The sequence below is a fragment of the Lingula anatina genome, chromosome 9, assembly GCF_051362555.1.
Source record: "Lingula anatina isolate TDL-2025a chromosome 9, LinAna3.0, whole genome shotgun sequence".
NCBI lineage: Eukaryota > Metazoa > Brachiopoda > Lingulata > Lingulida > Lingulidae > Lingula > Lingula anatina.
Genome location: NC_141775.1, coordinates 5,522,393 through 5,545,194, shown reverse-complemented (window position 1 = coordinate 5,545,194; position 22,802 = coordinate 5,522,393). Strand labels below are relative to the sequence as shown.

At 36.8% G+C, this 22,802-nt stretch overlaps 3 protein-coding genes across 6 annotated transcripts; 2 read left to right on the top strand and 1 right to left on the bottom strand.

Moving 5' to 3' along the window:
- The first annotated feature begins 142 nt into the window (after positions 1 to 142).
- LOC106164487 (uncharacterized) lies at positions 143 to 3,533 on the top strand. Its single transcript, XM_013542419.2, has 4 exons — positions 143 to 1,790; positions 2,299 to 2,405; positions 2,786 to 2,906; positions 3,192 to 3,533. Exons 1-4 carry the CDS (start codon positions 1,625 to 1,627, stop codon positions 3,302 to 3,304), a joined length of 507 nt encoding a protein of 168 aa, XP_013397873.2. The 5' UTR covers positions 143 to 1,624; the 3' UTR covers positions 3,305 to 3,533.
- Positions 3,534 to 4,668: 1,135 nt separating this feature from the next.
- Positions 4,669 to 7,798, top strand: LOC106164484 (uncharacterized). The gene is made up of 4 exons (XM_013542417.2): positions 4,669 to 4,924; positions 5,186 to 5,292; positions 5,725 to 5,845; positions 6,468 to 7,798. Exons 1-4 carry the CDS (start codon positions 4,753 to 4,755, stop codon positions 6,575 to 6,577), a joined length of 510 nt encoding a protein of 169 aa, XP_013397871.2. The 5' UTR covers positions 4,669 to 4,752; the 3' UTR covers positions 6,578 to 7,798.
- On the bottom strand, positions 7,423 to 22,703 carry LOC106164488 (cellular tumor antigen p53). Of its 4 annotated transcripts, XM_013542421.2 has the most exons (15): positions 22,536 to 22,676; positions 21,806 to 21,943; positions 21,353 to 21,468; positions 21,050 to 21,176; positions 18,279 to 18,392; positions 17,610 to 17,653; positions 17,250 to 17,328; positions 16,697 to 16,880; positions 16,123 to 16,342; positions 15,675 to 15,790; positions 15,267 to 15,361; positions 14,811 to 14,932; positions 10,704 to 10,961; positions 10,423 to 10,516; positions 7,423 to 10,032 (listed from the first exon to the last, which is right to left on the bottom strand). In XM_013542421.2, exons 2-15 carry the CDS (start codon positions 21,863 to 21,865, stop codon positions 9,781 to 9,783), a joined length of 1,881 nt encoding a protein of 626 aa, XP_013397875.2. In that variant the 5' UTR covers positions 21,866 to 21,943; positions 22,536 to 22,676; the 3' UTR covers positions 7,423 to 9,780. The 4 variants fall into 4 exon arrangements, with proteins under 4 accessions (XP_013397875.2, XP_013397877.2, XP_086851239.1 ...); XM_013542423.2 differs by lacking the exon at positions 21,806 to 21,943 and having other exon boundaries at positions 22,536 to 22,703; XM_086995113.1 differs by lacking the exon at positions 22,536 to 22,676 and having other exon boundaries at positions 16,712 to 16,880; positions 21,806 to 22,508.
- Between the last annotated feature and the right edge of the window lie 99 nt (positions 22,704 to 22,802).

The following is a 22,802-nucleotide window of genomic DNA, read 5'->3' as shown; positions in this document are numbered from 1 at the left end:
TTTCGTTTTATTTCATTCTTCTGTATTAAAATGCATTGTGATGTGGTCGCTTCAATGTTTCTGACCACACTAGCTCCTGTTGACTCTCTGATAACTGCCTTTAGCGCTTTACAAATACACTTTTATTTGTATTCTGTTGCCTACTGTTATTATCCCTGTAATCATTTTTGCTTTCTTGGTCAGGTTACTGATAGTGAATAGTGATCAAAATGACGTCAGAAATACCCGGAAAAAATTCTTATTTACTGTCAATAGTGGTATCTTCATACAAAACGTTCTTCAGAGCAGACAACAATATACCGAGTATATAGGGTTCAACAATTTGGGATTCGTCGCAGTATGTTAATGATATCATGGATATTTTTCAATTTGCTGACCATAATAAACCTTTGTATACATAATGACTGTTGATATCTAAATAGCAGAATTGCAGACTGTAATGGAGCAATCAGACTGCAAACATGACTACAAAGAGCGATGTCATTATCAAACCCTCGTTAATTTTTTTTTTTTTTTTTTTTTTTTTTTTTTTGCTGCGTTAGTTGATAAAGTAATGATAAGGTTCGATAATAGGAGCAATAGCCTGAATTGGAAATATCATCAGACACCCCTCCAATAGTAATATTTCCATTGTATTGTATAGTACACACCTCCTTGTACTAAGTAAGGTACAGTACCAAAGGCCCTACTGAAGTTTTTTTTAAATTTCTTTTAAATAATGAAAACATGTTGTAACTTCATCCGAAAGTTTCTATTTTTCAGATCATAGTGTTCCCCAAAGTGGTTTTTATCATAAAAATCAAGAAACAGCATTTAGAGTGGAATTTGCCATTAACAATTTTAACTAGCGAAGATTGGTAAATGCAAAAAGTTGTGCCGCTCTCTCATTGGTCGAAATAAATGGAGTGCTGAGAACAATGGGGGAGACGAGGTTTGTTACACTCTCGTAAAGTCTCGCTTTGCAGAAAACAAGCATTGATTATTGTGTCTCTCCTGGCAATAGTGTTTAGTATGGCGGCGCACCTTGCTAGCCATGTCGCTCAGTACATGTGTACGGTGCTATTGGGATATTTCAGAAATAGTGATACTGAAATATTACCATCAATATTTTTGTCAGAGGGGGAGGGATATCCAATCCCGCTACATCACAGTATATAGCCGGCGGTTGCACAAATGCCCACTCTGGGTGATTTGTTTTCATTAAGATACTGTTACAAAACCGAAAATGTGTATTGTAATTATGTAATTTATTTTCTTTCTGGGAGTTGTTTTAGCTCATTTTTTCACTTAACCTAAGGGTATACCCTCGGCTAGACGTCCATTAAAAATGATTGTATCATTGAAAATCATTTTAAAATGTTATCAAATTACTATTAACATGCTGACATGAGAACGAAATTGAGCAATTCTGCACATTTCCCCTTACTAGCCAACTATATCGTTCTATCTAAAAGTCGGCGATCAAACAAAAACCTATTATCGACAGTATGATTATGAAATTGAAATTTGCCATCAGCGACAAAAGGGTATGCATATAAATAACGCCTCTATCGACGTATTTCACAGTCACTGATCTCCCAAACAGCTTTGAGTTGGGTTAAGATCTCTCGTTGCACAACTGAAAATGATTGCGGTTTCGGCCCTACTTCTGCTTGGAGTTTTTGTGCTCCAGGCTTCTGCGTGCACTTACTTCTGCCCCCAGGTCCTGGTACTGCGGGGGTATGTCAATGACAAGGGCGAATTTGTGGAGGACAAGTCTTTTACTTACTGCCCAGATAAAATGGATTTCAGTAAGTTTAATAGATAACTTTTTATGCTAGTTACGATTTCGTACATCACATGAGATTGTGATCTAGGTACCCAAGGAAATGTGCGTTAGCCATGACTTTGGCAACTTTCCTTCAAGAGCCATTATTCGAAGGCAAATTATTGAACGGGTATGAAATTGTTTAAATGAGTGACAAGAGAAATGAGAAGGGAAACTTAAAGCATTGTTTTGAAAGTGCGACTGCTTTCATGTAAAGTATGCTACACCAAAACAATGGACAATCTCAGTTTGGAAAACACCATGAAATGACATCACTGATGACGCGGATGCGGTATGTGATATCCAACATTGTATATTAACCACGAATCTATTCAATTCCAACTGGTACAAGCGTTGTCTACGAAAATTATAATCCCATCCCCTATAAATGCATTTTGTAATGTATGATTTGTAATTATATGATATAGTTATCATAGAAATTAACAAAAAAAATGTGATTTTATTATTTTTTCATATTTTGTCAACTTCAGTCATCAAGGGGTATGTGGAGGGTTCCAGTATCGTCAGCGAGGAACCCCAAAAGCGGGGATCAGTGAAAACTGTGGAATACACCGTGAGAGTGGACCAGGTGTTTAAGGTACGAGAGAGAGAGAGAGAGAAAATCCAATTAGAGTAATCTCTTTTTTCCTCGAACAATATCAGTTTGCCCATCTCTGTGTTAATGCACTTAATATTTTTAGTGAAAAATATGCATGTTCCTTCCCCTTACTCAGTTTTTGAAATCTTAACAATGGCAATCAACGGTGCCTCTACCTGACAGAGCTTAGACCGACAGTAAGTGTTCTGTACTCTATATCAGAGACTAGTCGAGTGACGAATTTACATTGTAATTCCATACCAAAATGCTCGTTGAACAGTATAAAAATTGTCATAAATTAGAGGTTTGTCTGTGAATTTCTAGTGAAAAATCACTCCTGATTTAGGGTAGCTGTACGGTAATTAATCAATACATTCCAGGCTCCGGCGTCCGTCACTGTGGGGTCCACCATAATTTTTCCTGAGAAATACAGGGAAGATCCTCTGTTGCCTTCCTGTGGGGAAGTTAAGCTCACGAAGGACGCTACATACCTGCTTAGAGGTAGGTACGGGTGGATCAGTGTCGGCGATAGTTAGTCTTTTTCAATATCCCATTAAGAAATTTGTGATTAAAAGTTCATGCTCTTATTTAGGAAAATATTACTGTAACTTTAAGTGCACATAAGAACTGATGAAATTCTTTCCTGGACTGAAGTTTTAATTTATTTTAATCACTTCATCAAATCTTCTAACTATACGTCGTCCCTTCAGTTTTAGTTACGTAGAAAATGGGAGCTGTGCGCTAGGTATTCATAATTATTTACCTTCTACACCATTTCTTATTCAGGCGTTAAGACACAAAGTGGCTTCAAGTTGGCCAACATGTGTGACTTTGGCAAGGAATGGAAATACGTCCCAGAACTTGAGAAAAAGTACCTCACGACTGAAGGATGCAAATAAGCTCGAAATACACCTTGTTCACCCTGAGTATCAGCATAATTTACATGAGAGACCAGCGTCTATTGGTTGATATGGCATGAGAGGTCAGCGTCTATTGGTTGATATGGCGGAAAAATTGATGTCAGATTACTGGTACCCAGGGCGACGACAGGCGTATGCTCACATTGAGAAAAACAAAAATTACTGTGTTTTTTATCCAATTTTGCCAGAGCGAAATAAATGAATACATTAGAGCACACGGAGTTTTTTTTCTTTTTGCATTTATTTGCACTGATTTTTTTTCAATCTAAATACTATATATTATATTGCTGCACAAGCAAATTAGTTCACTATATACAAAACTGAAAATGTGACCGTGACTCGGAGAGGCAATTTGAAAATATTGGTCATGCTGCATGAATCTTGTCTTCTTTCTTCTATCAGTCAAACGCTCAACTGTCACCTTGGTCGGGAATCTAAAAACCCCATAAATGGCTTCAAAATACCAAACGAATCTAACATAATGCAAAAATACCTGCTTGTGCGACCGAAAAAGAAAATATGACTTTGTGACATTTTCAAACGCGTAGGCCCTACAGGACACCCTTAACAGCTCGAGGAGCTTAAACTCCACAGGTAATTTGTCCTACATTTATGTTGTTGGCTCTTAATTCTTAAATATTGCAAATTGTGTTACCATAGTCACCACCAAATGTTTGTGCAAAGTGAACGTGAAAAACCATTATTTTTAGGATCACCAACATGCCCAAAAACCGAGGTTCAGTTTTGAGAACTGGATACGTACATTCTCCTAAAACTCCATAGAAGTATAACTTGATTGTCAAATTATCAGTCATAAATATGTACTTTTAAATTACTCTGCAATTCCGTTACATGATATATGTCAGAGATTGTCATGCCCTTTAAAATGTGTCTGGCCAGCGTATTTAGACTCCTTCATTCCATTTCCGTTCGGTGTTCTATTAACAATTTGCTCAATGATAATAAATATTGCCCTTTTGACTATTTCGCCGATATGGGGCGCGGGACATAATTATATAGATCATATCATTATAGCTAATAAACGTCCTAACGTTTAATATTATAATAAACGCCTTGTCCTGTGAAAATTATGGACATTTATCCTATTGTTAATGGCGTCGTTTCTAGTTATCTTTGTCCTTATTATCCTATTTTTTCATTAACAAGCATCATTTAACAGAAATAGATTATATATACACGTTATTTTTCTCTTTCGGGTGATTGCATCTTGTTTTTTCTCTCGTAATAAAAAAATTCCCGGTAATTATGATGATATTCACCAAATTCACATAAATAGTCACACCATTCGACCCAAATTAACTACAGCGACACTGCCATATAAACAACATCTCACTGGACGCATCTCAATCACGGATCTGCCAGAGACACTTGCGTTGGGTTAAGTTTCTCTCGTTGCGCCACTGAAAATGAAAATGTTTGCGATTTCAGCCTTACTCGTGCTTGGATGTTGTGTGCTGCAGGCCTCTGGGTGCCGTGTCTCATGCCCGCGTACCCTAGAGCTGCGGGGGTATCTCAATGACAAAGGGGAATTTGTGGAGGACAAGGCATACTATTTCTGCCCAGCAGAGATGGATTTCAGTAAGTACATGTAAATAAGCTTTTACAGATGGCTTTTTTTCAAACGGAATTTATGTTACTCCATATAAATAAATAAATAAATAAATTTGTTTATTCATTTATTTATTTTAATTTTGTTTTAGCTCTGGTATCATTCAATCAGTATTGAATTTCATGATAATTTCCTTGTATTTGTAAGACGTACATTTTTACTATCTTTAGGATTGAAACACACACACACACACACACACACACACACACATAGATATATTTTTTATTCAGTAATCAAGGGGTATGTGGAGGGTTCCAGTGTCGTCAGCGAGGAACCCAAAAGTTGGGGAACACTGAAAACTGTAGAATACACCGTACGAGTGGACAAGGTGTTTAAGGTACGTGAATACATTTGAGAGAGAGAGAAAGAGAGAGTTCCGTGTCCATATCTGTTGAATACACTGGTTGAAATAACTTCCTATCAAACACTGAACGTTATGATAAGGTTACCATAAAGTAACCATAACGTTTTTCTGGTTATAATATTATCAACGTTTCAGTAACGTCATAATAGCGTTCTATGTTGCCTGGGTATAAATCTGCGCCTGCCCCCTTCCCTCCACTGACCACCTCCGTTTATGCAATACGAATAAAAAAATTCAACTATTTGAGAGTTGCAGAGAATAGACCAACAGTTTTATCTTTTACTTAAAAAATTTCGCCAATTGTTTTAACTTCCACAAAAGTACTGCACCAATGGTTAAAATTCTTACAATGGAAACTGCGCCAATAGTTTTAACTGTTACAACGGAGAATACACGCAATTCCAGGCTCCAGATGGCATGGATGTTGGATCTAAGGTGGCATTCCGTGAGAGCTACAGAATAAAGCCATTGTTGCCTGGCTGTGGAGAAATACATCTGGCTAAGAAAACTGCATATCTCCTTAGAGGTAAGTACAGGTGTGGGCAGCATGCTGTTTGTCATTGCCTGTGCACGTGTGCGTATACGTGTTTGTGCAAGGCTGCGATGGGAGGGGAGCATTAATAAAATTTATTTTCGTCCTTATATGTAGTGTCCTTTGTTTGTCCATCAGGCATTTAGTCAGATTCTAGTGGGGTACTTCAGACGGCAAAAATACCATATTAATGTTTGTTTGCATATATACCAAGCCTTCAACAGCTGCCTTTAAAACATTTGCTGGGTCTATGACCCTAATGTGCGTATGTACCGCGTGTACGTAGGCCTACGTGTTCGCGTGCTTGTGCGTATCAGACCATGTGGATGTGTTATTGTGCATGAGAGACCATGTACATGTGGACTTGTACGTGTTAGAGCACGTGGATGTGTGGTGCATATGTCTGTATGCATGTAGATGCACGTGCATAAAGCATGCACAGTAGTTGTGTATTGTTGTGCGATTTCATGCGTTATGCCAGTGGATAACTAAGAATGTTGTTTTTTCTCTTTTCTTTTTGTGAATACGTGCGTGAGCGCATGCTTTAACATGCACAATCATTCTCTTACATGCGTTACGTCCGTATTGCCTGTATACTATTTCGTTTCTTCTACAGGTATTAATACAACAAGTGGCTTCAAGTTGGGTGGTTTCTGCAATTTCGGCAGGCAATGGAAATATGTTCCTGATCGGGAGAAAAGGTACCTGACGACGGAGGGATGCTAGTAAGCTTGGAACACGTCAAGCTCACCCTGCGTTCCATAGAACCTATAAATTGATGAACAGCGATTTGTTGGTTGATACGGCGAAACTCCCGACATCACATCAGGGTGTCGACAACTTTATGCTAATACAATGTGGACGATAGACTAAGATTTACGGCTAGAATAGTGAAAGAATAAACGTCAGGTTCACTCTTCAGATTTGAACTAACGTCTTGTTTCCACACAAAATGAAATAAACCTCAGTGAAAACTACTTGAAAGCAGTGACTAGTCTTGTATTTCAAAAAGAGCTACATAGAACCTCTTTGACGCGTTTTGCTAATACTGGGGCTTAATACTTGTAATATTACACGATGTAATATAAGTTACCATTCTGGTCACGTGTCTCGCCCCGATATAATATGTTCCAGTAACCTCACTTTTTATTCCTTTCCTTTTCTTTTTTTTAAAAGTTTTATACCTTGTGGTATAAACGGATTAAAAACGGAGTAAAAACTATCCACCTGTAATTTTATTTTCTGGATAACGCGCAATAGCAAATTAACCCAACTATAGAGCCCTTCATTAATATACACATTTAGAATGCGACGAAATTAATTTAGACTGGCAATGAACAGATGTGAAATATTAGTTTTATGGTAATTGGTTTCATCGCATGCGTATTTGACGTTTTTAATTTAGACAATGGTTGTAATGGGAAACTACTTGCATCCATGTGCAAAGAGGTTCGGATTTCATGAAAGCCCACATCAAATTAGAGCTTGCACGCTTCAAAAGTTTTATAATGGTTTACTTTTAAAAAATGTACGTTGACACGTTAGGTTTTTAGGGAAAATAATCCGTGAAATTACTTTTGTTTGTACCAAGCAATTTATTGACAAAATGTTTTCAAATACACTTCGTGTAAAATCATCTTTCAAATGTCAGGGGCTTGCCCTCAGCATGTAATCCATGTCCAACAGAATTAAGGCACTACATTACGTCTTAAACAGCCATTCTAGCACATACACTGCATCTTTCAATTACTTTCATATGGTATCTCTTCGTCTCCAGAAATGAAAAACATACTCAATTCTAAAAGATATTACCAATACTTCACGTTTGTAGCAGGGTATATAACTGGAGTACTAAACTGCCCTTAGAAACTCGCACCCAGCACGCAGAGAGCAGTGTATTTAATTGATCATTCGCTGCAATACGGTTCAACTATCGCATCTTACATGGGGGGCGTCTCGATAGTCCGAAGGTTCATTGGTCCGAAAAGTGGTAACATTTTCATCGATTTTTTAATCAAGGGTTCATTGGTCCGAAGGTTCTATAGTGAACATTCGGACCAATGAACCTTAGGACTATTGAACCTTCGGACTATCGCTACGGCCCCCTTACATGAACAAAATTCTTATTGATGAAGACTGGATTACTACAGCCACTGTACCAAGATACCAGCTCTAAGTAAATTGTTAATAATCAGCGACGTTTCATTTATAAAAGAGCACCTTTCTGTAAAAACAGCGAAAATAGCACACAAAATATTACACATCCAGTAGGACTGAAGATGGTAGAGAAAAGAAAGAGAAGAGGGGAAGGAGTGAGGGAGGGAGGGAAGAGACAGCCACCCTCACATTAAATATCTCGAGGTTTTGAATGGGTTTTACATAATCCATATTATTACTAAGCCTTTACAATGTAGTGCTTCTTATATGTCACTAATATTTGAATGTGCTCTTCAATACAAATTTCCACTAGTATGGTGATATATTCTTGGTATTGTAAAACAATATTTGTTCTGTGTTTAAGAACTTTCTAAACAGATAACAAAGTAGTAAATATATACAATATGTATTGATTCTATTCAACACAAGGTTGGATAGAGAAATATATAATTGAAAAACTTTTCATACTGACATCATATAATGTTGATGACCTTGAATTGTTGCGATTTTTGGAGCATTGATGACCTTCTGTAAAGACGTGGTAAAAACACTGCTCCTCTAACAACGCAAAATTGTACGTATTGGCAATAAACAAATATGGAACCTGTACCGGTAAAATTGACTCTGAATTTTCAATACAGATATTCAAACTGAAAGTGAACCCCAACATCCAGGTTTCTGGGTTAACAATCAGCAATCGGAAATCTTATAATTACAATCTCATCTGAGATATATAAAGGCTGTTAAGAATAAGTTGGGTCCCAATATCTAGTGAGCACTAATTCCATGGGGACTTTTGCTGAATGCAATCAGATTAACAAACATGCCTCCTCTTGATTACAATGTTTTAGGCCTCATTCACATGCAATGTTTATTTTCTAAATTCTATTTTCTATTTGCGGTATGTCTTATGATCAGGGTCTGTGCCCTGAATATCCCGCGGTGTAATTACTGGCAGCGCGAGCCAGTTACTATAAGTTACTATAAGTAACTGGCTTGCGCTGCCAGTAATTACGCGGCGGGAAATTCAGGGCACAGACCGTGATCATAAGATAGCACGAATAGAAAATAGATTTTTAGAAAATAGACATTCCATGTGAACGAAGCCTTAGTGTATCACCAGCTTCTTTGTATACTACACACTGCCAGGAGTCATCACGTTAAGCTGATTGCATTCTGCAAGAGTCCACATGGAGTTAGTGCACACCAGTTAGTGAAACTTTTTTCGTTCTAAATAGCCCCATTGACTGTCTCTAAAGATGACTCACTTGGAAACATGAAACATTTTGCACCCACAGCAGCATTTTGGGCTTACAGTTTTGTGCCTCGCTATTCACCACTGTAATCACCCTTTAAATATCAAATGCAAAGTTCAGCCATTTAAAAAAAATATTCAAAATAGATTGTTTTCCTTTACATGGAAAATTTTACCCAGTAATGATATGATGACTGTCAAGCTTTGGATGACTGACATCTCACTAATATGCCCACAGCACTGGGTACAAGTCATGTCACTTGAACTTGCTTTCTGTGCTCAGTTCTCTACTCTGCTGACATTCCTCCCACCAGATTCATAACCTACAACAACTGGAAGAATGAGAGTGAGTGTGGGAGAGGGCAAGCATCACAGCTTCCATGACACTTGCTATGGTCAATGACAATATACAAAGTCACTTTCCATAGCTGGTCAATCCATCTTTAGGCTTGAGATCTTTAAGAACATCCACAGCTTTTGTTTTTTTTCTTTCAAAACCAAAAAGAACACGAAAACATCATTTACTGTAGGGATGGTCATCACTGATGGAAACTGTGTGCTTAAACGTGTATCGCGTGACCTCAAACACGCCGGGACTGTAGCCTCCACTGATCTGCGAGGCAAGACTGATTGTTGAGGCATCACTGGCACCACTGAGACCTCGGGGTGTGGCACCAGCGCCACCTTGAGCTCTCCGCGTCTTCCAAGCAGACAGAGCTTTCCAAATTTTGTTTCTGTGATCTGTGCCGATGCTCAGTTTCTCCAGGTCCTGAACAAAAAGAAGAGCATATTATTTTTTTCTCTGATTTTACGACACCATCACATTTTTAGCTTCAAAGTACCTTAAAATGTTGTCAATATGACAACCTCATAAATCATAAACACTAAATACAGGAATAAGTTACAAGTAGGAATATTGTGGTATTTCAATGTCTTGTTTAAAATATATCCTTGAAATGAATTTGGGAAATGTTAAATGTGGATGATTTATTTTTTATTTAAATGGTAACACCACAGAGAGTAACCTGAATGGACCCCTCATACCGTAAAAATCAACTGAACATCAGGAAGCAGACTTGTGAAACAGAGTAATGTTCCCAGTATCGTAATTAATAAATGCTAAGACCTCTCACAAGTGAAACACATGATCTTACTGTACCTGTAGACTGCAGTCTTCCAGCTGGTACATGGTGGTCAACCCTATCTGGTGGAAGTTGTCTGCATAGGCAGCAAACCCCAAAGATGTCAACCACCTGTTAGGGAGAGGGAGAGGGGAGAAATTAATAAATTTTAGAAAAATGTGTAAATGTAGTGTGATAAATACATACCATGACAGAAAACTACAATAAACTTTCAGATTTTTTTTCAAGTACAATACACAGCATATTTGCAAATGGTGAAATTATAGTTTGACAAATTCATCTTATAAAGAAGACCTACTTTGCAATTGTCATGTCAGCCACTTCTCCTTGAGAGGAAACTTGACATTGGCTTGTCTTGGGAACTGGGCTGACAGTGTCTGGCTCCATCTTGACAAGTTCTTTCTGCGTGCTGGAAACCGGCTGTGTGTCTCCACGTTGGAGACTAGGCATACTGGAGAAGGGCAGGGGCGGAGGCTTCAGACTACCCTCCGTGAGCTGTTGTGAGAAACTGCCACTGAGGTTGGCCAAACCGCTGGGAATCCTGGACAATGTGGGTCTACAATAAAAGTAAAATAAATACATAAATAAACCACAATTTAATTAAGAAAATATCAATGAATTGGTTGGACTGCCGAGTTTTCGTGGGTGATAATGAATGGGTGGACAATCCCTTTCTACAACTGCAATTTTAAGTAAATATTTCTGACAGGTGGTGATTTTAAATATTTCTGTTGAAAACAAGTCAAGATAATGAAAATATATCCACGTCATTCTCATCCATCTCATTCAGGAACTTCATCATATTATTGTAAAAACCAATCTCACTCTTTCACACAACCTTTCAATCATCTGACATCTTTATCTGAACAATATCACAGTAGACTGTTGATCACGCCTTTACCCGTGTTATTATGTTCAATTACAATGGTGATTAATGATACAATTTATAAACTTTATTAAAAAAAAAAACATTAATACAGTTCAAAAGTGAAAATTTAACTCCCAGTATGCCCTTTGTGCAAATATTTATTTATTTTATATATGGTACACTATCTTAGGAAGCGATTTTCTACTATGATCTTACAAGTATATACAAAAAAATAATTGAAATATCCTCAACTTGCACTTACAATTCTAAAATTAAATATACAGAAATAATATTTAAATATCAATTCCACATCTAACACCCTTAAATATACCTAACAATGATGAAAAGTTTACAAAACACAATCAGACAACTGTGTACAACAAAAAACAACAAATCAACAGTTTCATTTTCATTCTTAATAAATAACACCGCTCATCATTAAGACCCTCTGGGATCAAGTATATCAAAGGCCCTTTTCATTTGAAAGATCTACTCAAGTGATTCATTCTGTACCAGTACACTCTGAGAGACTGACAAATTAAAAAACTGACTATTACGTAGAGTCATCTAAACATAGCCAGCTACACTCCACACAGCCTTTAACTCCACTAAAGAAAGCAAAATAACAAACTAAGAAGGCATTCAGAACAGCGGACTAACAGATCCGCGGATCAAATATGGCCGCCCCCACTTGAATGCTTGTTGCATAATCCCTGCGGATAATATATTCAGTGTCTAATCAGGAATTAAGCAGGAATTTAAGGGGTGCCATATTTGATCTGCGGATCTGTTAGTCTGCTGTTCTAAATGCGGTCTTAGACCTCACAAAGTGTTCCTGGTACTGACTACACAACTATGCACTCCACTTAATGGAAAAAGGGCCCGTGTGTGTGTGTGTGTGTGTGTGTGTGTGTGTGTGTGTGTGTGTGTGTGTGTGTGTGCGTGCGTGCGTGTGTGTGTGCGTTTGTGTGTTTGTGTGTGAGATAGTGCTAGCACAATAATCTTTGGGGATGGGAATTGGGGGGGATTTGAGACTGTTGGGCTCCAAAGGTTAATTTGAAGATGGAATGGGTAGTGGGGAGCTCTATATAATGAGAAGTGCTCAATGATAGGGAGGAGGTAGGTCCACTGGTATGGGGTTGTTGTAAGGACTAGACATGAGCATTATACGGGAGACATATGCTTCATGGCATCACTCAGCATTGTGTGCGTGTACGCGAATGTGTGTGTGTGTGTTTATGTTTTTACACTGACTAATGCCACTCTCAAAATACTGGCCTCAATAAAATTGTTCTATACCCAATGCACAGGTGTAAAAAAATTGGGATTTACTATCATCGGAACAGTTTCACCGGGAGTCTGACATTTGACTTAGAGCCAAAAAAGCACATCACTCATCATAAGGCACTAAGCTCATTATTACAAAAGGTGAAAAATTAGCCAAATTACATAATTAATGTTCACATTTGGTCACCTGTGATTAACTTTTAAAAAATATCGTGCCATGATGCAGGCATATATATATATAGAAATTGGTCCCTTTCATAAAATTCTACGAAATGTAGAGAGCACTACTATTTAACATGCAATGGTATTGGAATTTTAAATAAAAATTACTTTTAACAGAAATTAAACAAAAGTAATATCTTATAACAAAAAGATTGAATAAATATGACATGTTGATGTAGCCAACAAATATGGATAAAATTTATCACACTGGAAATATTTCAAATATGGTTTTTAATATTACTGAGCTGCAAAAAATGACTTAAATAACTCATGAGTTTGTCGTTACAATTTAAAAAAAATTCTAAATATTTCTAGACAACATATTTTAAGTAAAGATGTCCACATATAATGTAACTCTACGATGCTTACAAAACCAAATATAGTCAATGGTCCAAGAAACAAAAATCTGGGCACCATGCACATGTAATTGCTTTTTTTTTTTGTGCCTTTGATATTATGCACATTATCATATCCCAAAGATATGTAGGGAAATGAATGATAATCAGACTGAGTCAAGTGTGCAATTAAAATCACGGTAAATCTCAGATCTACCCAGATCAATCATTTGTCCTCCATAAAATCTCATTTTTTCACATATGGACCTACGTCCCTTGAAGCATTATAAAACTTGACCTTCATTGGGTTAAATAACCCGGAATTTTTTTGACGGAGTGACCTTGTACACTCACACTTGAAGTTTGACCTTTGGAAATATCCTCACATAATATTTAGGAATTGGTTCAGTCAATTTTACTATCCTGGAAACGAATCCAAGGAAATTCATCAAACATCCACTGCTCTAATGCAGATGAAAAAAAAAAAAATGGCATTCCAATAAACGAAGCAGTATTCATGTTCCAACCTCTGTCATTGCCAGAAAAAGTATCCAATGAAATACAGGATCAAATTTGCTGCGATACATATTTGCTGCAAACACAGCAGCAGAGGTTATTGACACTCTTATTCTTGGTGACATTAATATAATTTATTCTAGCAAAAAACGACCACTAAGAAAACACTAAATTTACACCATTTCATGGTGGCCCAACTTTATCTGCACGGCATGGTTTGGGTTTGGGTTTTAACAGACGTCGACGTTCATGGTGTCTCTCACGATGCTGACTTGGTTTTTTAACGAGGCGTTTACGTGACATTTGGACACTTTCGAGGAACCTGTAACGATGCAGCCAGAAAGAGAATGTGATTAATTCATCATCAAATTATTTCCTTCATTGAAATCTATTATTAATCTTGTCAGACTTCGTGAAATGTAACAGAAATTAGTTATTTGACTGCATCGAAACAATTTCCTCCATTTTCAGTCGAACTATGTTCGAGGACTTCCATTATTAGATAGCTGACAATTTTTTAATCTACAGAGATGGCAGTTTTAGTATTATTGTATCTCGTTTTAAGACAATAAGATTGAAGAATGGGATTAAAAAAAAAAAACAATTCAAGGGCATTCTATTTTGCTTTTTGAAGCAAAAAAGGAAAATTTTCTTTCTATTCATTTACTGGATGTAAGGAAAGACATTCTCTAAATGTTCAATTATTCCCAGTCTTTATTTAGAATCACACTATTAGCAATGACTGAATACATATATTTCTTTATAGATCATATGAACATGATTGTAAAACCTCAACCAAGCCTGCAGTCACATGTCATACATGCAGATACACTTACAAGCCAGGTGCTTTATATGAAGTTTAAACGTTCATAGGGCACTCTGCAATATTGCATATTATCACATATAGTACAAGTTTTGATAAGATAAATGTGCTCAGTCAGTTATACACAGGAAAGAGTCACCACTTCTCCCTCGCACACCCTCTCTATCTCTTTCAGCCAGTAGCAAGTAATACATCTAGGTATTCCACACATACCGGTCAAATTAACAAATCAATTCCAAAAAAATATTGGAATATAATATCACATAATGACTTTGCCAAATAAAAAATAAAATACAATATGAAAAAATAAATAAATAAATTAATATAAATTAAATAATAAAAAGCTGTACTCACTGCTTCTGAAGCTCCAGCTGCCTCTGTTTGTAGTTGTTCACCTGATCTGGCGATAACATGTTGGACATTTCCAGGGAGTCCCGCAGCCTGCAGAGAATTTCATAGTTCTCTCTGCCTCGCACCTGGAGTGAAACAGAGAATTTTTTTAAATCCTGCATTATTTGAGGTACAATTTTCACAACTACGGAGCAAGTTTACTATTTTAGGTACAATTTTTACAACTACAGAGCAATTTCATTATTTCAGGTAAAATTTCAACACCTACAGAACAAGTCAAGATCCTACTTCATTACTACAGCTACAGAATACAACAAAACTGAAATGTGCCCCACATAAGCTTCAACTTTGAAGAATATTCAGACCCAGTTGTGAATATCCAATACTTTAATAAGAAAAGAGAGATGAAGAAAGTGGAAGGGGAAGTTCTAGTACATTTACATGAGAAATGAAACTTACAGTGATGGTAAATATCTCATCTTTACTGTCCAATTTTCTCTTTTTGGCAGCAGGACCCACCCTGGTGATTTGAGTGCTGTGAGTCACCCGTGTGGCTGGAACATCAAGGTTGAATACAGACTTATGATTTTTCAGTAAAAAATAATAGCAAAACTAAAACATGCTAGTAACCACAAAAGCACAGAGAGAAAACTGATCTCTGCCAAAGAAGCTCATTTCTCATTGGAGTCTGCTTCAAGAGATTCCTAGACCCTTGTTTCCTGAAAGCCAGTAGGGGAAAAAAACTGTTTCAGTAATATGGGGTCAAAATCAGCATCAATCTTTTAAATTCATCCTTGGGGTAGATATGATGCAGTTCTTAGCATTTTCAATGTGGCAACTCCATGGCAAAGTTAATCGTAAACTTACGCTTTTTGCCCATGTTTGTCACCTCAGGCTGGGCTGTCTTTTCTTCCGATTTACGATCTCTTCCAGGACAGGCACATACTCTAATCTCCAGGGCCCTTCTGCCCAGGATCTGACCACTGAAAAACAAATTTAAACAAAAAAAAATAAGATGAGAATTGTGTCAGGAGCAGTGGCTAAGAATGCAGCCATGTTGCAGTCAAAAATTCATATTAAAACAAAGAAACATTTTAAAGAAAAACTTGTACAGGTTTAGCACATTACACTTTGTAAGACCCCCACCTCCTCTAAAAAAGTCATTTGAAGAAGTTTTATTGCGTAACTTCAGCTGTAAAACTTTCATTTACGCACTTTTCCTTAACCAATGTCAAAGACTAAACCTACAAATATATTACCCATTAAAAGCTATCTAAAACTTGAAGAACTATCTTAAAAAGAAACGGACACTCACTCATTCTCCAGAGTGAAGATCAGCTGAACCTGTCGTCTGTTCTGGCCACCAACGCAGGAGCTAAAGCAGAGAAACTGGAACAAGTTCGTCACCCACTCCGAGCCAGCTTGGGGACCCTCAAAGGGAAATATGGCGCAATGGCGCCCTGTGACTGGGTCTGTGTAGTAACTGACCTGTTTGTGCTCGCAACGAACCATGTGCGTGTTGGGGACATCACTTTCTAGAAAATGTACAGAAACAAAAGCATGGTTTGAAGAAACTATCAGGAACACATATAACTGAACCTCATTTCTACACATGTTTGATAGATATTTTAACACTTAAAAGTATTATTTAGTATAACATTGTACGGAAGTTTACTTTTAGATTACAATGTGCCTACTGTTTAACGCCAGAATAATATATTTTTCATGGCCTGTAATATGCAATGTACCAGAAAAACACTATGAACAACATTACCAGAAAAGAAATAAGGTAACTTTGGACGACATTTCACAAACATTTTCACTCGAATCACAAGGACAACAATAAATTCGATATAAAACTATTTGAACAAAATAAAAAGAACGCGAACCTCCAAACTCCTTACTAGTCATGTGGTTGGGACACCTGGCTACGACCTCCTGAATGTGCTCAGGCTTCATGTAAATGGGCAGTACCCTGATAACACTCCCTGGGGGCGGCTTCTTCTGTGTTTTATAGCGTATGGGGGTTGACTTGCCAATATTCACAAATAACTTCTTCAATACATCTGAATACTGAAATATATATACATATTTTTTAATTACACGTTTCTGTCAATTAATGTCTATCTTTAGCTGAAAGTCTGGCAAATATAATTATAAAACAACAACAAAAAATTATAATACTGAAATTATAAATAATTTATATTGATATATATAATTAATTTAAGAAATAGCAAGATAAAATATGAAACATATGAGATACTAGGTATACTGCCTGCAACCCAAAATTTCAAGTCAGGAAAGTTTTAGATAGGACATGCAAGTTTTAGGGTTCACTAGTTCAGTTGCCCAATGTGTTACATAAACATGACAGACTTCAATAATGTAAACAAACAAACAAAAGCAAACAAACAAAATTTGAAACTTGAAAAGAGTACTTACAGTCCAGTTGGCTGACTTGGTCTCTTTAGTTTGCTTGGCACAAGAGACAGTGAATCCATAAGGTCCAGGATAGTCAGTACTGGATGGAAGAGAGACACATGACAAGGATGGAAGAATGTCATAAAAGTTAACATTTATCAGACTGGGAAAACAGCATACACAACTTATTGTCTCTCCAGTTCAATTATGACAACCAGCTGACATGGCTAACTAAAAGATTCAGTGCAACATGATAAAACAGGCTGAATGGAAAACAGACAGACAGACAAATCGCATGCTACAAATTCTAATAATTAAAATTAAGACTTGTAAAGAAAATCCTGATTAATTGAGGTATATTTAGTCTGGATTTGAACTTACTTGCTTGGCATCACTGGGAGTGGGGAGTGTGGAGGCTGGAGGACCTGTAAACCAGTAAAATTTATTATTATAAAATAAGGTACCATTGTCATAAACAAGTAAAAATGTTTAATAAAAATACAGCTTTCATTTTCAAAATGTATCTAAGGTAATGCAGGGAGGTAAAACAATTTCTTCATGCAAGTATAGGTGACATTTTTTGTCAAAGTATAACTATAACAATTTTCTTTAATGTCCAATTTTGCCAGACAGAACCCGTAAAGATGGAAAAGAGGCAAGAGAAAGATAAGCAAGACAGAAATAATTTCCTTAATTTTGAACACTTTACGCATAACATTTTCCTAAAATTTTATATATATATATATATATATATATATATATATATATATATATATATATATATATATATATAACTATAACTTAGGAAATCTGCCAAAATGAGAAAACTCCTTTTCCTGAATTATACAAAGGCAAAAGTGGGCCTCAAAAAATAATCCTGAAAATGCAAGCACTTAAAGTTGCAATTCTAAATTTGTAGTAACTTCTTTTACAAACACTGGATTTCCAGATAAATCTGGAAGACTTTAATCTCAGATTATGCCACGTGGGGAGGGAAAAGGGTGAGGGGGGGAGGGGTATAAGGGGAAGGGGTATATAAAATCCACCCACCTGTCCCGACAGCTCCACTGTAGCGGGTATATTACTGGGCACGGAGTCCACTGCTGTAGTCTGGGAGTCTGGACTCATGGTGTCTGGTTGTGTCACTGATGGAAAGCTGCTCAGCTGGAAGGAAAATAATAAAATACAATTTTACAAACAATTAATTGAAATGAGAGAGAGAGAGAGAGAGAGAGAGAAAGAGAGAGACTCATCATGAATTCTCTAAATCTTTTTTTTCTAAATGAAAATTAATCATCTTTTTAATCCCAATTTTAGAAATCTGCCTAAATCCACTAACTGTTCGTCTGATATAAAATTTTATGACAGTATGTGCCCATGCAAGCCCACAATTTCAAAGCCATATTCCTACAATGCTGTGTATAGCTGCTGGTCAGTCAGCCTAAGTCAGTCTACCACAGACTGCCAAGTTTAATCACGTCCACGTCACTGCCTAGGTAAAAACCCATCTACCTGTCTCAACTTGCTGCATATCTCACCACATGTATGGACCTGACTGATTTAATCACTGCATTTACATTATTGTTTTAACCACAATTTACATCATTATGTAAACTCATCTTTGGACTGCAGCCAGTTTGAGAATTCTCTTTTCTCATTCTTTCCTATTTGCAGAACTTGAAGGATTGATATTATTCTACTTTACTTATTTAACTTAAACACATTTTTTAAAAATTAATTTTTCTAACCTGTTCCATTTTTTAACAAATTACTAGTTTTGATCAAAACATATCTCCTCATAGTTACCAAAATATCAAAGAGGCCCAGAAAAATCCCCCACTGCAATATCAAAGTCATGCCCAGTCAGGTCCCAATATTTGTTTTCAATATCCACCTCCCGTGTAACACGCCCATTCTCTCCTAACCCTTTTCTTCCATTCTCTGAGCCTTTCCTGAGATCAAACCCTATTGTTTTCTATACTTTAGTCTTTTCAACAGTTGGTTCTCTATGCTCCCTCTTTTCTTAAAGTTAACGACCCCTTCCTTAAACCTTTAACATTTGTTGGCACAATGCCCATTGTGTATTGACAAATTACAGGTAACAAATAAAATAAACACCTTGATCAAGGGACAACCACTTGAGTCACCTGTATTATCACACCTGTAGTTCTAAGGTTCTTTTTATCTTAAGTGATAAAGATGATTCCTTCCATTTCTACCTTACGTATCATAATTAAAAACCACTTAAACAGTCTAAATAAGTAATGATTAGTCCAATATGATAGGGCACTTTAGGTGTTACTTTACATTATTGACGAAGCATTAATGTTTAAAGAGTTGCATATGGATTTTTGTTCTTATAGACCCATGGAGTCAAAACTTTGTAGAGAATTTCAAACTAGTAACTAATGATATGTTTACATATACAAGTGAAATCTACATATGAACTGTTTCTTAACAGACAGATTCTTAGAATTTCTAAGAAAATTAAAACATGACAACAAACACTTTACCCACTCCCTGTTGTGTAAAATTGGTTCATTGCATAAAACTTACATAAGCTTTTCTCAATTGAGTTCAAATTTAAGCTTAGAAATGAATTCCACTTTACAATGAAGACACACACGCACTGATACTAAATCTTTAGATGGTTCAGTTACCCCCCCCCCCCCCGGCATGGTGCTGTACAGTGTTAATAATAAATCTATCACCAAAAGTAAATCATCACAAATGGAAAATAACAAACTCTGTCCTTAAATTTTCTAAAAGTTAAAAAAAATCAGCTGACAGAGAAAAAAAAACTAAACCCCAGATGTTTCCCTACCTTTGGCAAAATCCTTCTGGGTGCTACCCCACTTCTTCTCAAGCTCATCAAAATAAACAATGTCAGATATAACAAATAATCAATCTCGGACAAAAATCAGAAAGTAAAAAAAAAACTCTGCTGGTTCTGACTAAACGTTCATATGCAGCAGCAATATTGACCAATATTAACACCCAACAGTGTGTTATGATATCAAGGTATATAAGCCTGGGCCTTTATAACACAATCAGGCAGGCCCAGGCAAGACTGAGACGTAGCGGTGAATGAGGTCACCTGAAGTTGGGCACTGCAAGCCTGCCCGGGCTTGCCTCATTTGCACGTGGCATTGAGAGCACAATTATCTAATGAGTCCAGCTGATGTTGTTTTTGGGCGGAAATGACGAAAAATGCGCAAAATGGCCCCAACCTGCACGCTTCACGCGCAGTGTTATTAAACAAACGAACACGTGCATTGCTAGTCTAATTTCATCATATATGAACAAATTTTCCACAGAATTTCATCATGAGTTTAGACATCTCTCTTTCAAGTTCATTCATAAATATTTTCTGGCACATCACCAAGATTGTCAATCAATGAAATAGTTTACTATGTAGTAAGCAGAGTAAATAGGATAATTTATTTTACCTATTCTATTACAACTACCTAGCCTATAATAATCTCTCCAGGGACCATATAAGGTTATAATATCCCTATGTAAATCTACTACATATTGATACACTATGAGTAAGCACCTGTTGATAGCTACTGACCTGATTACCATAATTAGTCCCCAGGCTACTGTGTTTAATGTGTCACAATACTGAAATGTACATCTTTATTGACCTAATTCCGATGAAATTAACAACCTCAGGGTTGAAAAAGGGGTTGCACTTGGGTGGTCCCCACCCCACCCAGAGAGAGATTAAAATATATTGCAACTTTGTTTTTATTTGTTTTAACATTGTTTCTTAATTAATTAACTTTATTAAACATGATACAACATATGATGTAACTTACCAGCTGCATGATACTGTCTTGTTGTGGAGCGATTAAAAATCTTTGCACCTCTACTTGTGCACTTTCTCCTCCATCAGCATAATGATACTCGGGCTCCTGGTTTTGATTTATAATATTTGTGTAAGCTCTGTAAAAATAATAAATAAAATAAATAAACAAAACATGGGGCTTTTAATATTCAATACAATCAAATACAAAGATATTTATGCTGAGAAATATGCACTCATCCACCTAATATCCGAATATTTCAAAAATGCACATTAAAAAAAGTAATTAAGATTTTATTTAAAACACATCTCTTACCCATTCTCTGTTTGTATCATCAATTGATCCCACAATCCGTCAAATGTTTCCTGGGAGAGAGGTGGGTTCACCCCTTCATTTCCTTGAGAGTTCATCCTCAAAATATCCTTTTTTTCCTGAAAAAATATATTTGCACCTGTAAGTCAGTTGACTTTTTAAAGAGAGAGCTTTCCAGTAGTTGCAGACAGTAACTCTCTCTACTTCTGATATGCATGGAGAGATTGCATCGATGTACTTGGAAAATCTTAAATGCAATACATTGTGAACATTTCAAAGGAAATGGAAAAGTCTGGAAATCAAATCTTGCATCATTTTAAGATCTACAAATTCAAACATTAAAAAAATTATTGACTAAACTTTTGCAAAACCCTCACACACTAAAACAATTGCAGACATTAACCCCATGCATACAATGCAACATCCTTCAGAAAATCTAAAAACCATCCAACTTACAGTTCTGATTTGCAACTCGTCGTGAAAAATCCAACGAAAGCCAAGAAAAGAGCACTGCATTAAGTTCCTCTAGAAGACAAAGAGTCCACCCAGGATGAAACAACTTCCGAAAAAGTGTCCCATTCAACAACAGTCCAACTAGAAAATAGCATGGAAACAAACAATCTCGAGAGTGAAAATGTTTGGACCCCAGCAGCAAACACGCCTACACTCTTCGCCAGAAATTTTCACTCTGGCATGCAGGGAGACCGCATGAGACAGCCACGTGACCAAGCGTCCAGGGGAATCCCCAAAACAAAACGTTGCCTTGACGTTTTCTTTTAAGAATGACGTGGAACTAAGTCGAAATCGGTCATTTTCGCGCCATACACGAAATCGATCTCAACATGAACCATGGGTTGGGATTTGTTCAATGTCAAACACGCCCCTGGATGCCCTATGTTGAATATGCGTGATAAACTTTTATGATAAATAGCAAATTCACTTTCCTCCATTGACAGTAGCACTTAGAAGTCACCAAGCTTAAATTAACATGGCGACTACTGTAAACAGAGCAAGTGAGGGCACGTCCGAATTCCACACAACAAAAGCATGCTAAAAAGTGTACAACTTTTAAAATCTCGCTGCCTTTTCAATGCATACACACAGTCCAAATGTAATCATCACATATACATCTGCATTGCGATTGCACACTGATGATGAAAGCACACAAAATCAGAGTAAAATTTACCTCTCCCGACCACGCTGGATGAAAATATGTCACTGACGTCATTTTGGAGTTCCGTCACATCGGGACAAAAATCTTTACGCATCCGTTTGATTTGTAGAATTTTCTTTATGTATATAATGATGTAAGCAAAGGATAAGAAATTTATAAAGTGACGTGTAAGTGTCGTCGGAAATATCTCTAAGCAATAATTTAAGGCTGGTACGAGTGGAGATCTACTTTGTTTTGGTGTATGACGTTTGACCTATATAACCGGCATGGGCGTGGTGC